Below are 15,168 nucleotides of genomic sequence, written 5' to 3'. Positions count from 1 at the left end.
AGTTATGATAGTTTGCATGACATCCCCCAGCTTTGTGCAATCGAATGCGTAGGTGTGCATTTGTCACACAGGCCTCGGCGTCAGGATGTCTCCCTTTCCTAAAGGTTAGGTTGTAAAGAGAGAGATTTATGACTTCTACCGTGAGTTCTGGCAGATGCCTCAGTTGTTCATACCTTGAGTGTATGTGTGTGTGCGTGTGTGTGTATTTGAGAGGACGTGTTGACAAGTGATAACAGACATGTTTCACATAACTTTCCTCTAACAAGCTACAAGGTGTTATTAGATGAGATAGATAAACTGGATAGTCATTCTGTACTCATCCTTTAGTGCCAGTAAATGTGCATGACAACAGATTATGTCACTGCTTTCCTTTGGCCCCCCACTGGTATTACACTATAGCATATATATGCATACACTATTTGGGATTATTGGGAAACGATAGCTCAACAGATCTAGTTCCTCCTCTTCTATGCTTGAAGTATGAGCGCAGTAACCTGAGAAGATGTATTGCGTAAAAGTTAGTTTTTTTAATTCTGGAAACATGACGCATCACTTTACACTGTACTGGACGCTTTGTGAGAGTTGGCAGAGTTGCACTATGATGACAGTTGACTGATTGATGCTTCCTGTATGCTGTCTGGATCAAGTGGAAAACAACCGGTGAGTCTCAGTGGGCCTGGTGCCAGTTCAGGGTGTGGGTGGGACACATGTCTAACCACCTTTGTTTGGGCGAATATTTCTGTGGCTGGATGTTTTACCATAAGCACACATGCCGTATGATTTCACAGAAGTTATCAGTTGTTCATGTTTTTAAAAGCCAGCTGAAGAGATATAGTGTTTTTCCCAATCCCTTTTCGACTTGTGAGGACATTTCATTTCCAATGCACGTTGCTATCTGACCTCATATACGGAAATGTGTTGTGTATTTGGTTTGAATAAGTAAAAAACATTACAGGGAATCTCCTTCAGACTGATGGGAAAGTATGTCTCTGTGGGTCGTTCAATGTGTGTTTGTCTGTGTGCCTGTAACCGTCTTTGACACATGGCAGTACTCAAAAGAAAAGAAAATATTCACATTTTTACCTCCAATTCGTTCTAAAATCAATATCAAACACATGTTGAATATCATAAATGACTGGTTGTCATTAGAGTAGCTTGCGCAACTTAACAAATAGGAACAAAATGAGCACTTAAAGTAACATGAGCATTACACTTTACAAAAAAGCTTAGGATGTTCTCAATAAAAGTAGTTTACCTTTATACAACAACACAAGAAATGTAAACAGGTTGTATGGTGGAAAAGAAGGAGTGTTATTGTAATTAAAACAATCGTTACAGTATGAACTTACATGACATCTGAATATAAAGCATGTTTTGTGACATCATTTGCTGGTTGTCACACCCTCTATTGTTTTATGTCTCTGCTGGAAAAGTTACAACACTCTGAAGGCGATGGTGGGAGTGTTTGCGTGTCTGTCTGTGTGTGTGTGTGTGTGCGTGTCTGTGAGTTTGTGTTGGTGTGTGGTGTGTGATCGGGGTGCACATTTGACAGATGCTATCCGATCCCAAAACATTTATCAAATACGGTCTAATTGTCCGGAATAAAATAAATGTGTGCTGGTCCAGATTTGTGTGTGTGAACTCAAAAGTGTTTCTGAAGGAATTCTTTGGCAATTACCCAGAACACCAGAGTGCAGGGCGGAATGTTAACCGCGGTTGTCATAGTAGCCAACTGAGAAATAGCCAATCAGTGACCGGATTGCAACTCATCGCAGAAGCTGAACATCAACTCGGAGATCAAATAAATCTCTTAAAGACCTCCATGGAGAAAAACGTTTTTCACCCATTTTGATCAGGTCAAAGAAATGTTGTTACAATGATCCCATTTAGATCAGAATGGATGCACCAAGGACAATCTGTAGGCATGTGCTTTTGGTCTTACTTTGTGAAATGTTATGAATTATTTTATTTGGATAAGAAGCTTCTTTTATGCCTCTAACTTTATTGTCCGCGGGGAAATCGTCAATGAGTAGATCAGGGCTCTTTATGGGGCAGATAGTTCTAATTTGCACAAATAGTGAGTAATTCATTTTAAACTACGATATTTCGGTTCTTTAGCGATTGCTGAATTTGAATAACCTTATCAATAATTATTCAGTCACAGTTCCTAAACAGCCTTTCGTGGAATAAAAAAAGAAAGAAACGTTGAATTTGTAAATGGAAAGCAAGATAAAGTATAGTATGATGTAACTTGTATGATAGATGGGAATTATAATTGGTAAAATCACAGGGTTTAAGCTCAATCTTTTCCATTTCTGCATTTTAATGAAATATTAGTTTCACACAGTGCATTTATTGAGAAAACAACAGCCAACATCATGTGAAGTTATATCTGTGTTTTTGCCATTTGAACTCAACCCTTACTAAATATCTTTGGGTTATAAACTCTCATTCCCAACATTTGGGTTTATAAAGGTTAAACGGTACCCTGTGAAAAGAGAAAAGGTACCACATAGTTAAAGCAAAATGTGCAGTTCAAATTTCAAATGTATTCATATCTTTTTCCCTTGAACCTACAATGCCTTGGCAGATTAATCGGTAATAAAACAATATTAGTTAGTTGTATCCCGACCATCTATACCTTAATGAGCTGACCTGTTCTGGTACAAATATGAAGCTTGGAATCAGCTTGTTGTGAATTATGGATTAACAACAGATCGTGTCGTTGAATGACTTACAGGTAATTTACATGTTGAATGGCTACTTTTCACTAGCGAACGTTCAAACATGACTCAAGAGACTTCAAACACTAACAAAGTGTTTAATGCTCTTTCTACAGCTTTGTTCCAACTACAATGATGAGGCCGACGTAATTACAAGTCCGGAGATTCAGAAGACGCCTTTAAAGACAGTCTCTGAATGACCAGAATGTGCAGAATGTGAATGTTGGCGACATCTTGGTATTTACTATATGCATTCATCTGTGCCGCTGTGTGCATGTGCTTATACATTTTGCACATCTGCGTTTTAATGCAGCAGGTCAGGCACCTGCCCTCTCATCAACACATATATGCACAGAATACACTGGAGACACTACCTGTGCACCAAGAGAGGGGAAAAGTCAACCTGCGGTCAGCCTCTAGAGGCATTTGACCTCAGTGGTTTAAAGTTCATCGCAAAAACTCCTGAGGACAGGAGATGCTTTAAGATGCAACATCATTATGAGAGAGAGATAGGAGCAAAACCTTGAACCGTGACTGAACTCTGAGTGGAAGCATGACCCCAGATATATCACAAGTTTAGCTGAAGTTTTAAATAAAGTTTAAAATGTAGATTGACTGGTTTCTGCAGTTTGCAATCAAGGCATTTTTTACACTTTGAAAATATTCAAATGTGAGGTTGCAAAAACACATTTCAATCAATCAGCTGTTTAAGGCAAGAATAACAAGATTGCTAGTGATTTATTTTATACTTCAGGACATTAAAACATTACCTCTTTGTTGGTCAGGCGGGGGTTATTAAGAAGGGCTTTGAAAAGGAAATGTGCTCAGTTGTTTCACCGTTATAGCATCACTTCCCAAATGCAGCTGAACTCAAAGACGCAGAATTAAGCTGAATTGAAAGACTATTAAAGAGGACGAGACCCATGCTGTGCTTTCAGACAGTGAGCAAGCATGTGTTTAAACAGTCCCTTTGAAGCCAAATGTGAAATGATTAAGTCCGCTTAGAAGTCTGTGTAGCTCTTCGGTGTGTGTGTATGTGTGTGCGTGCATTGGCTTCTTTGAAGATGCTACTCTGGTACGAGTTCAGGAAGACCTTTACAGCGGTGCTAAGTGGAGGGTGCAGCACGCCATAAAGATCCAAGATAAGTGTGTGTAAATGTGTGTGTTTGTGTGTGTAGTTGAGTGCAGGACCTGACATGACTTGCGGGCCCGGTAGAGCTGACGCCAACCCCTTGTTTCTGACTGTCTGTGTATGTGCTGAATGACAGCCCAGAGGCAGTGCATGTGTGTGCGGTTAGGTGGGAAAATAAACGTTTCATGTTTGACGGGAACCATCAATAAAACAGCAACCATGAAATCACCTCAAAAACCACCTGAACCTGGTCCCAGAGAGTGTAAGGAATGTGTGTGAGAGGAAGAGCAAGGGAGAAACCAAGAAAGAGGAAGTGTATTGACCTGCATTATCTTCTCTAATGTGTATAACGCCTCTAATCACATTACCCCGATTGATGTTCAGATAAAGTAGAATTAGTCTGTGGGGATGGTGAAAAAAAAGCAGTGTTCGATTTAAGCTCCCTTTATACTGAGCCAAATCTGGGGTGGTGTTTTGCTTCTCTTTGTGGAATAAATTAACAATTTGTTGCATGGCAATTAGCATGAAAAAGCAAGCAGCTTTTTTCCAGTCAATTTAACATGAAGCCATTTCTCAGTGCTTTTCTTAACCCCCTCTCTTCTCCTGCTCCCTCAGCCCCCGAATTTTATGGCAGGCATTGTGGCGAGGTGAAGCGCAATGAGTGGGAGGAGCACTAGTTAACCAGGAACATAGCATCAATTGTGCGTGTGTGTGTGTGTCTATTCGCATGCATATGGATGTGCATTGCTGGGTGTTATTGCATGGGTTTGTGCTGAAAAGTGCTTTGGTCCAGATAGAATAAGTCATGGTAACCTTATTCACACACACAACACATTAAAAAGTAAGTACACATAGCTTAGTGAAGGCTTTGTTTTCTGCAGGACATTTAAATGCAGCAGTTAAATGTAACTAAGTATGTTTCGTTTACTGCACTTAAGAAACAATTTATCATTTGCTGCTCTTTATACTCCTACTCCATTGCAATCTTTCAGGAAAATATAGTACTTTTTACTCCAGATATAGCTATGTTTAATTTGTTTTAATATTTTTCTGATAATAGTTCTGCACTTCTCCTTGACTTAAGTAACATTTTGAAATCAGGTTATTAGTCATACGGGAGTATTTCTATGAACCTACATAAAGAAGAATAAAACAAATGTATAGAAGTGTAAAAGGGTTTTTGCAGATGCCTTAGAAATGTCTAAATGGCATGAACAAAAATCTTCAAAATGCTAAAACATAACGATTTTATATTTAATAATGTTTTCCTATTTTGCATTTTAAAATCTAAGATTAATAAGGAAAAAATAAATAGATAATTTACCAAATGCCTCTCGCAATAACATCCCACAAATGTGTTTAAACCCATTCTAAGTTTAATTTAAGTCTTATAAAAGTCTTAAGCTGTAAGAACTGTGTATTCACAGGTTCATTCATTTTACATTTAAAATATTTTCTTGTGATAAGAAACTGAAGTGTTAAAGCAACAGAAGTACAAGAACAGATGCGTATCTAATTATGAGTTTAATTATGAGTTTAAATGTATGTTGTGAAAGTATTTGGAATGGTAGTTAAAGTGGACGCTGTGGAGGTAACTGCATGTGGTCTAAAAGAAGCTGAAATGTAGTGTCTGCATGCAAACATCCATAGCAATTGATCTATTTGTAGATGTGAGAGAGTTTAAGAGGGCAACAGGGATTCTTAGGGCTCTCTGCTTACTTTATTGGACGTTTTTTGAGACATCTTCAACGCTCATTTGGAATTCTTGGAAATCAGATGTTTAAATCCACACAGTTCGCTGTCAAGGCTGGTTATCCAAAAGAGAAGAGACCCCCCAAAAAATGCCTTTTGGTGGGGTTGGGCGAGTCTACTCAATCACTACTAGCCTCAGACAGACAGATGGACTGCTGGCCAATGAGACACACGCACACACACACACTCGCAGAAACACACACACACACACACACACACACACACACACACACACACACACACACACACACACACACACACACACACACACACACACACACACACACACACCTCAACGATGACCTAGACCCCCCACGCTGAGGTAGCAGTGATCAGATGCATCAAGTCCATCCATCAAGACTGAAAGTGAAAAATGACGCCTGGAAGTGTATGATTATGCTCCTGGGCTTCTACGCATCAATCAACACACACACACACACACCCACACACACACACACACACACACACACACACACACGCACACACACACACACACACACACACACACACACACACACACACACACACACACACACACACACACACACACACACATTCGACCACACATTAGACACAGAGAAGACGCAGAACTTGAAAAATGAACAAGAGTAAATTAATCTCCTTGTCTGTGGAGTGTGTGTGTGCTTGTGTGCATGTGTGTGTGTATGTGTGAAAGAGGGATGAACAGTGATATTGTTGAAGAGAACAGAGATCATGGTCAGAGCAGGATTTAATCAAGGAGAGAGTGTGAACAAGTGTGTGTGTGTGTGTGTGTGTGTGTGAGGGAGTGTGTCGAGTGCTCTTCACTGGTTGATGCTGAGAAACATCCCCAGCTACAGACGAGGGAAGAACAATCTTACACAAGCTTTAAAAGAGATTAGAGAAATCAAAACATGTGTGACATGTGAGAAATCCGACTTTCTGTTGTTATGACTTCATCCCCCGCTCACTTGCTCACTCCTCATCCTCTTCTTTTCTTCCTCTCATCACCCTCCCTGGTGTGTTTTAAGACAGCACCATTGGAGGGTATGTAATTCAGAAACGGTGATTTGTGTGTGTGTGTGTGTGTTGTGCCTCAGTTTGTGTGTCAGTGCCAGCTGTGGCAAATAGACCATAATAACAGACTTTAAATGCCACATCCGCTCCTACTTATCATGTTAACCCCTATATTAGTCACCCCATTATATACAGAAAGTGCTGCTGGTTCCTGTGTTCGTCTTTGTTACCGAAGAGAGGGCAAATTCTATGTTGTATGTTAAAAGAAAAGACCTTTTTCAGAGTGAAACGTTGAACCGAAAAATATAATTTTTGAAAAAAGAGAACCAATCATTACCATATCTTAAACCATATCTTATTACCAATCTGTGTAGAATTTGAGATTTTTGGATGCACTTGTCTCCTTTCATTTCTGTCTCTTAATTAGCAGAAACTCACTTGAGTCGTGACACACTCCATATTGGTTTCAAGTGTGTTGCATGATCATTTCATTCACATTGATTTGTGGTGCATTATCTCAAATACAGAACAAATATTTAATACAACTTGACAAAAATAATATTTTAATGCAATTTCAAATGATACTGAATAAATTGAAACAGCGCCTGTGTGGAATGGTGAAAAAAAGACATTTTGATTCCTAAAACAAAGCAACATTTATTTTTGATTGTGATGTAACATGTATGTGATTTGCAGCAAATGACAAAAAGTGTTTTCAAGTGCTTTTTGGTTTTCCTGCAGATGTTGCTAAAATATTTTGGCTGTGACGATCAGAGCAAATGGCCAACTGACTGATGGTAAAAACACCAAGACAGCAGGTAAGAGAGGAAAGCAAGGTGAGTAGAAGGAGGAAGAGAGAGATGGATGTGTGATTAGAATCGGTCTGATCGGTCATCACAATGACAGAAGGTGAGAAATACACACGGACTTCAGCAGTAGGGCTCTCATATTTTTATGTCAAAAGAAAATAACCAGATAAATATATAGCTCTCAACTAAAATAAGATCATGTCTCATTCACTACCTTGCATACATTCTTAGATGGGATAAAGTACAGAACTTTATTCTGAACCAAGTCTTGATTTGATCACTTATTCTACAAGCATCCATTTCATGAACAAAAGCAGAATATTCCTAATTTCAGTGGCAGCATCTTAGTCAAATAAAATAGTCGATAACACACTGTCTAAGAGGAAGCTACAGTAAGTCAACAGGGCTCAGCGCGAGTGGATAAAAGCTATTGATCTGCAATCAACACGCTCCGTTTGAAACGTCTGAGGTAAAGCCTCCTCACAAATGTCAACAGCATTTGAAGGAATCAATGAAGACTCCTCCTTCAAGACGCATCTCATTAATGCGTTGGCGCGCAGAAAGGCTGCTCGCCGTAAATCAGCCACTTTATTGTCAGTAGTTAACAGAGACAAGACCAAAGTTGATAGAGGAGCAGAGAAACTCATAACGCAAGCAGCTTCTGCAAAGACACCACTTTATAGCACGAGTGTCTGTGGTGTGTGTGTGTGTGTGTGTGTGTAGGGGGTGTGGGGGCTTTTCATCCACTCCAGTTACTAATCACAGTCTCATTCTCTCTCCCCCTGCATAATTCTCCCCCTCGCCTTTATAAATCTTTCCTCCCTCTCCACCTCTTCCTCTCTTTCTGAGGGCAGAGACAGCAGATGTGTTGGCAGCCTAAATGACCTCTGTGATGTATGACTTAACAAACCCTAGGCATCCATCAACCCTAGTATGTGTGTGTGTGTAACAAAGAGAGAGAGAGATGCTCATAAAGTACAATTTTAATTCACCTTCAGCCCAAACTTGTGCCTTACAAACACCCCGTAGAGGCCTCTCTTCTCCTCACCCAGAAATCCATCCCGTTTCCCCTCTCATTTCATGAATGAGTGTGTGTATGTAGATGTGCTGTATACATGAATGTGAATGAAGCGCCTCAACAGAGTGATTGCATTGGCCAGGATTCCCTCAGTCTGCTGCATAGATAGACTGATGATAGACGCCCTTCCTGAACCCTGCATGTGTGTGTGCAGTAAACCTTACATGACGTGATACCATAGCAAAAGTTTGAGAGAGTTAGTCAAAGAAAGTGAGTTTGCATGAGGGAAAAAGAGGGGGTTTCGGTGCTTATTGATCCTTTATTGCCACTCCAGTGGGGATATTGTAAATTGCTTATGTGAAAGATTTCATCACAGCAACCAGAACACGTTTCCCCAGCTCTGCTGCCACGGTCGTCCATCAGCCCCGTGCTGACAGACGACGGACGTGCCCTCTCCACGCAGTAATTACAGGAAGCCAGGCAGGAGCTGCTCCAGGCACATCCTGGCACACCGCTCACCTGGATGACTTTTTCCTCTCTCAATTTGTTTTAGGGCTTGAGTTTAAAGGGCATAAACAGACAAAATCAGGTCAATCTGTCAGAGATAGCCATGTATGGTTTCAGGTACTTTTTATACTAAGGACATATCTTATTTTATGAGTTTAAAGTAGGTTTCTACAATTAAAATACAAGAAAATGTAACAATTAAGTTTGATAAATATATTATTTTATTATATATATAACTACTTTTAATTTAGTTTATTATTCATAATATTGTCTTCAGGGAAAATGTTGTCATGAACTTTAGAATCAGAATTCCTTTGTTGTTCCCACAGCTGGGAAATGTACAACCCTGCTATTTCAAAAAAAATCCAACACAATGGAAACATATATTTAAACAATAGAAAACCTTAGCATAACTTATTTATTTTTGTCGATGTGTAAAGATTCATGACATGATTTGAGTTTTTTGTTTTTTACTTTTGTCACTGTCGCAACTTGTGACTAACTGAATTCCAGTAAATACTTTATGTAATACTTTAATCTGGAACCTATTTGTTTAATCTTTCTTTTACACAATTTGATTGGCTAACCCTCTGGATGTAATGAATATTTTGGGTGTCATGTTTAGCAGCTTGTCTTTTGACTCTCTGATTCTCCTGCTAATTGTCTCAGCAGGGCAGCTGACCAAGATGGCCGCCCTGGCCCCTGGACTACTGTGACTCTACTCTGCCAACAAAAGAGAAGTTGAGGAAAACACCAAGGAGAAACAAAATACTTCACCCATCCCTCTCCCCAAGAGGTGCCAGATCTTTATTTCACTCTTTTCACTCTTCTTTTTCTGTCTCAGTGCCCACAAAGTGATTGGAAAGCACACGACAATCTTTTTTTGTTGACGTTCGATGGCGCGTGATAATGTGGTCATTATCATCGCTAAAGGAACAGGTTGGGGCTCAGACAGGGTTTCATTGGGGGCCTTTATGGCACACACACACACACACACACACACACACACACACACACACACACACACACACACACACACCAACCAACCCACACTCTCAGTGTGGGAAAAGAATGCATTTAAAAGAGGGACAGCTGTTTGGGTGGCTTGTGAGGATGGCAAGATGGCCTACTGTAAACTCCACCTGTGCACACGGCCATGCCTCAGGCTGTGGGGGAAAGCGCGGGCAGCGTGGGAGCCTGTGATTTCGTCCGGTCCACATGGGAGGTGTGTATTAGTGTGCCGGGCTCCCCAAAATGACACCCAAATAGATTACTAATAGGCATTCCCAGAATTGAGCTTAAAATAAACTTGATCTTCTTTTAACTTCTATAGAAATATAACCTATTGTGACTGTTTATTACCCATTGCTGTATGTTCCTTTAGTATTATTTATACTGAAATCAATATACTAGTTTTTTTTAAATGTAACTTACAACTTTAATAACTTACAGATACTATTTAAAAAAACACAACATAATAATTTATTTTTCCAAATGAAAGACTAGAGATCTGTTACAGGAAGAATTCTCCAGACTAGTGAAATGTTTTGCTTTTGTATATCAGAAATCAGATGTACCTCCTTATGCTTGTTTTTGCCAAGTATTTAGAATAATCTACATGACCTACATTTTACCAATCTTAATGCATTTTGAAAAATATTTCATTTCAAGAAATAAAATCTAGGCTCTCATGGAATCACCAAAATGAATATTGCGCGCCATCAATCACTCAATTTAAACGTTGTGTGTGTGTGAGAGACTGTGTGTTGGGGGCTGAGTGGATGAGGAATGTGATTAACTTTTCCGTCTATGTGTGTCCAGCTGACTTCATTCAGGCTGGTAATAGAACAATAGAGATGAAGAAAGGGCAAGGAAGCAGTTAATACCAAACAAATGAAGAAAATGGATTAAATCCTGCTGGTTTATTAAATTTGAAATTCAAATGAAATGCTCCCTCTTTGGTTTTGCACATATATTAAGAGGCTGAGGATCATTCTAGGTTATTTCTAGAGTGTGCGTCATCATATAGGTTAAACACGAATGATTTAGGATTTCCTATTTACCTGTTTGCATTCAATTGATTAAGGTGTTCCCTCATAGTCATGCAGCTTGAGTCTGAGCTTGGGCCAGTATTTAAATGCTCTATAAAACTGAGGAAAGAACAGGAAGAGGTGTTTTTTGAAAGACAACATTTGTTTTGTGTTGAATGAGATGAAATTGCGGAGGCAGTGGTGGTGTCCTCCCCTCCTTGCCCCAGGGCTGAGTAGATCCGCCCCAGGGACAGGATGGGACGGACTGGGCCTGCCTCTCATTCATCAGCCTTTCCCTTTGTATGGCTCCACAACATCAGTAAAAAACTGTTTAAATAGCTAAAACAGCTTATCTATCTGAAACATTCAAACCATTACAATAATTACTTTTTTGACCAAAAAAGAAAACGTTGTCTAAACTGTCCACAAGGCGCCCCTCTCAAATGTGCTGTTGCTTTTGAGTTTTGTTTGTTAAATTGTGCAAATCTTCACACAAAATTCTTGCATTCAAATGTTATTGAATACCACACTGACATAGATCTTTGGTGACTCCAGGCCCTTACATGTTGCCCTCTTTGCCTGGTTCACCATGGAGCTGTTTGAGCTCCAATACATGATACAAATCTGCATCAAATAATAAAAAATAACAACCAAATAATGACACATCAGCAATTCAGCATACATGTTCAGCCATACCTGTTTGGAGGTAAGTGGTGTAGGGTGTGTTTTGTTTAAATAGCTCCAGTGAATTTATTGTCTGTAACTTCATATTTTCTCCCACTTGTTGCAATTTAGAGCGCCCCACTCGCGAGACTTCATGTTTTAAATTTACGACAACGATTTAAGAGGCCAAATATTTAGCAACAATGTGAGCTGGTTTCTGATTGGTCCTCCGGCTCTTAGCGGCACTTCAAAGCCAAGAAGACGCTACAACTACTAAAGCAGCGGAGAGGAAACACACACTCATCACAGTCAGTCAGTGCGAGCACACACACACACACTCAGACGAAGATATCACAGACCATGGCTGCTACACTGCTCGGGGTAAGTTTAACATTTTGCCAAAACATCCTTATCCGAGAAATCCTGAAAAATATTGATTTGATTATCCTTTAAGGGCTTTGTTCGTTATTGGAATTCAGGAGACGCAGTTAACTCCGTACATTTTATATTCAACTCCGATAAACGTTAATGTTTAGTAGGCTTAATATTATAAAATACTTTATTAATCGGCACACATCAGTTGTTTTCAATCGTATGTTTTCTTACCTGTTTTCACTGATCATGTCAGAGTTAGTGAACGCTGGCTCATGTCGAGCTACCAGGTAAATGCTTGTTATTGAAGTGAAATTATGAGGCACTGTAAAATACTTATTTTAGAAACCTTGTCACTGTATTGTAATACATGTAGTTACGATAAAGTGAGTGGCTACTATCAATTTAGTTAGTTATTCATAATATGTAAAAGTTTACCTGCCGTATTGTCGGTTGAGTTTGCTGACAATTTGGAGACGCTGCTCCATTGTCTGATGGATCTAATCCAGAGAATCACTGTTTGTAAAGCGTTCACCATGTCACATTCATTCTGGGCTTCTTCTGCGATGCCCAAAAAGTTAAGCGCAGTTGTTTAATATTTTTGCGCGTCTTTACGCACACCATGTTTAGCCAAGACTCTGTAGTGACAGGTCTAAATGTGTCTGCGTGTTCCCCACAGGAGGAGCCCCGGCTCGGCAGCGCGCCGCTGGCAATGTTGGCCGCCACCTGCAGCAGGATCGGTGAGCCCAGCCCCTCGTGCTCCCCTGCTCTCTCCGATGGAGCCCCAGGATTCGTGAAGGGCTTTCACCCGTGGAAGAGAGGGGCGCCTGGACACAGCAGCCTCGGTGCATGCTTCACTTCCCTCGGGGTTCCCCCAACATCCAGGAGTAACGGGACCGGACTGACGGAGAACTCCAGCGCTTTCTCAGTGACCAACTCTGCTTTTGGGAATGATTATTCAATGTACCAAACCTGTGTGCCATCAGACAACAATGTTACTGATCCTTCGCACGTACAGAGATCCATGTATCTGACCAAATTCCCCTCCTCGGTGGAGAGCATAACAGGGATGTATCCCAGGATGCACACACATCCCTACGAGTCATGGTTCAAACCAGTGGCAGAAGTCAGTAATGGGTCTGCTGCTTGGTGGGACATGGGTACCAGCTGGGTGGACACACAGAGTACAGCCGGGTTACCCTCTCCTCTGAGCGGCTACAGCACTGAATACAGCTCCGCCTTCGGGCCCGGGGCCTCTCAGCACCTGCACCCCGCCACACAGCACCTGTTTGACGGATTCAGGCCACCCGTCCCGACCCCCTACACAGAGTCAACGACGACAGGAACTCCCGTCGTTTCTCTGCCCGCATCTTCCCGCTCCTCCTCAAGGCGCTACTCTGGCAGAGCCACGTGCGACTGCCCGAACTGCCAAGAGGCAGAGAGCCTGGGCCAGGGCGGCACAAGCCCGCGGCGAAGAGGCCTCCACAGCTGCCATATCCCGGGTTGTGGCAAAGTTTACGGCAAGACGTCTCACCTGAAGGCTCACCTGCGCTGGCACACCGGGGAGAGGCCGTTTGTCTGCAATTGGCTGTTCTGCGGGAAACGCTTTACGCGCTCGGATGAGCTCCAGCGGCATTTGCGTACACATACCGGGGAAAAGCGCTTCGAGTGCTCCACGTGCCACAAACGGTTCATGCGCTCAGACCACCTCGCCAAGCACGTGAGGACGCACAGCGCAGATGGCTCAGAGGATGGCGCGGAACCGGGACTCGGTAAAGGCAGCAGCGACACGGACAATAGCCTCTCCGGGAGCCCAAACCAGTCTCCCGGGCTTCACGTCCCAGCCACCGAGGGACAGTGTGCTGTGGAATAATTTACAAAACTTAGCAGGAACAAAAGCAACGCGTGGGCATTTTGATCATTGGCGGTTCTAGGGGGGTAACACTGTTGCTTGGACCCCCCTGTGGCCCCCCTCCAAAAGACTAAATCTATGATAATGCAATTTGTGAAAGTGTTACAGCCAATACTGTGCTGTAACCTGGTGCAGGAATGTTTTTTTTTCAGTAATGTAATTAAATATATTGAAACTAAGTTACTGAAACTAATTATGTTACTAAAACAAATACCAACAAATATTAAGATATCAAATGAAAACAACGTTTGGCTGCATGAATAACGTATTAATTACTGCAAAATGCATTACGGGTAATGGTAAAGTAAATAACTAAACGAAAATTGCAAGTCATTGACACAAATCCTGTTATTGAAACAAAAACCAATAATGGTATTTTATGTTTCCTTGTGCTCTATGATTTTATACTGAACTAAAAAAATCCTTCAGTAACTGGCCCCAGCACCGCCCCCCAGTACTTGGTCTAGAACCGCCATTGGATTTGATTACACTGTACCAGCCTGTATGGAGTGTGTTTTCTCGAACACTTAAAAACAGAAATGGCACTTTACGATGAACTTCAGCTGTGGATAAACACTGTGTCCTTACCTCATCTTATATGTAGCCTTCTTTAATAACACATTTGTACTCTACAGTTTTGTTCTGACTTGTGTTATTTGATTACATGTTATATGTAGCTAATTTATTCTACAAAAAACTTTTTTTGTTTAGAATGTAACTGTTACATCATTGGGTTATTTTTTTGACATGATCGCGCTAAATTTTAATTTATCGAGATGTTTGTTTATAACACTAAATTGTTCTGATTTATCTCTGCCTGTAGGTGATTATACTTACTCAATAAAACAGGACATTTTGGGACATGTCGTATTTTGTTTCTCTTTGAACCTTCGTGTAATTGAACTTTTCCATGTTTTTTTACATTATCCTTCACTAAGGAATATTATTTAAGGAATATAAATATATAATTTAATGTAATAACCAAAATTGCAGCAATTAATAATAATCAACTGCTAGAGTTCATCACATTGTATATGTTTTGATTTCGGTGTTTGTCTGGATGTAGCCTATCACTGTTAGCACAGACATGCACACTTATATCAAGCAAACTCAAACTTAAGGTAACATTTCAGTTGCGCTCTGGTGTAAAATAAGGCTTGGAGCATGCTGCGAAACATTAATTTCCCTGATCAAAGTATTTAAATTATATTGAGTTTGCGTTGCAATGCTGATAAAATAATGATATCTGATCGT

At 40.8% G+C, this 15,168-nt stretch overlaps 1 protein-coding gene across 1 annotated transcript; it reads left to right on the top strand.

The window, feature by feature from the left end:
- The first annotated feature begins 11,914 nt into the window (after nucleotides 1-11,914).
- Nucleotides 11,915-14,777, top strand: sp8a (sp8 transcription factor a). The gene is made up of 2 exons (XM_034125464.1): nucleotides 11,915-12,011; nucleotides 12,682-14,777. The coding sequence occupies exons 1-2, from the start codon at nucleotides 11,991-11,993 to the stop codon at nucleotides 13,873-13,875; spliced, it is 1,215 nt and encodes a 404-aa protein (XP_033981355.1). The 5' UTR covers nucleotides 11,915-11,990; the 3' UTR covers nucleotides 13,876-14,777.
- The last annotated feature ends 391 nt before the right edge of the window (nucleotides 14,778-15,168 follow it).

This window comes from Trematomus bernacchii, unplaced genomic scaffold, assembly GCF_902827165.1.
Source record: "Trematomus bernacchii unplaced genomic scaffold, fTreBer1.1, whole genome shotgun sequence".
In the NCBI taxonomy this organism is placed as follows: Eukaryota; Metazoa; Chordata; class Actinopteri; order Perciformes; family Nototheniidae; genus Trematomus; species Trematomus bernacchii.
The sequence above is the reverse complement of the archived record's forward strand: the minus strand, read 5'-3'. Positions and strand labels throughout refer to the sequence as shown.

Bases quoted from the DNA above. Each gene is read 5' to 3' on its own strand.
- sp8a (XM_034125464.1), top strand. From the start codon at position 11,991: ATGGCTGCTACACTGCTCGGG. The intron at 12,012-12,681 runs GTAAGTTTAACA...TGTTCCCCACAG, and splicing joins TGGCTGCTACACTGCTCGGG to GAGGAGCCCCGGCTCGGCAG.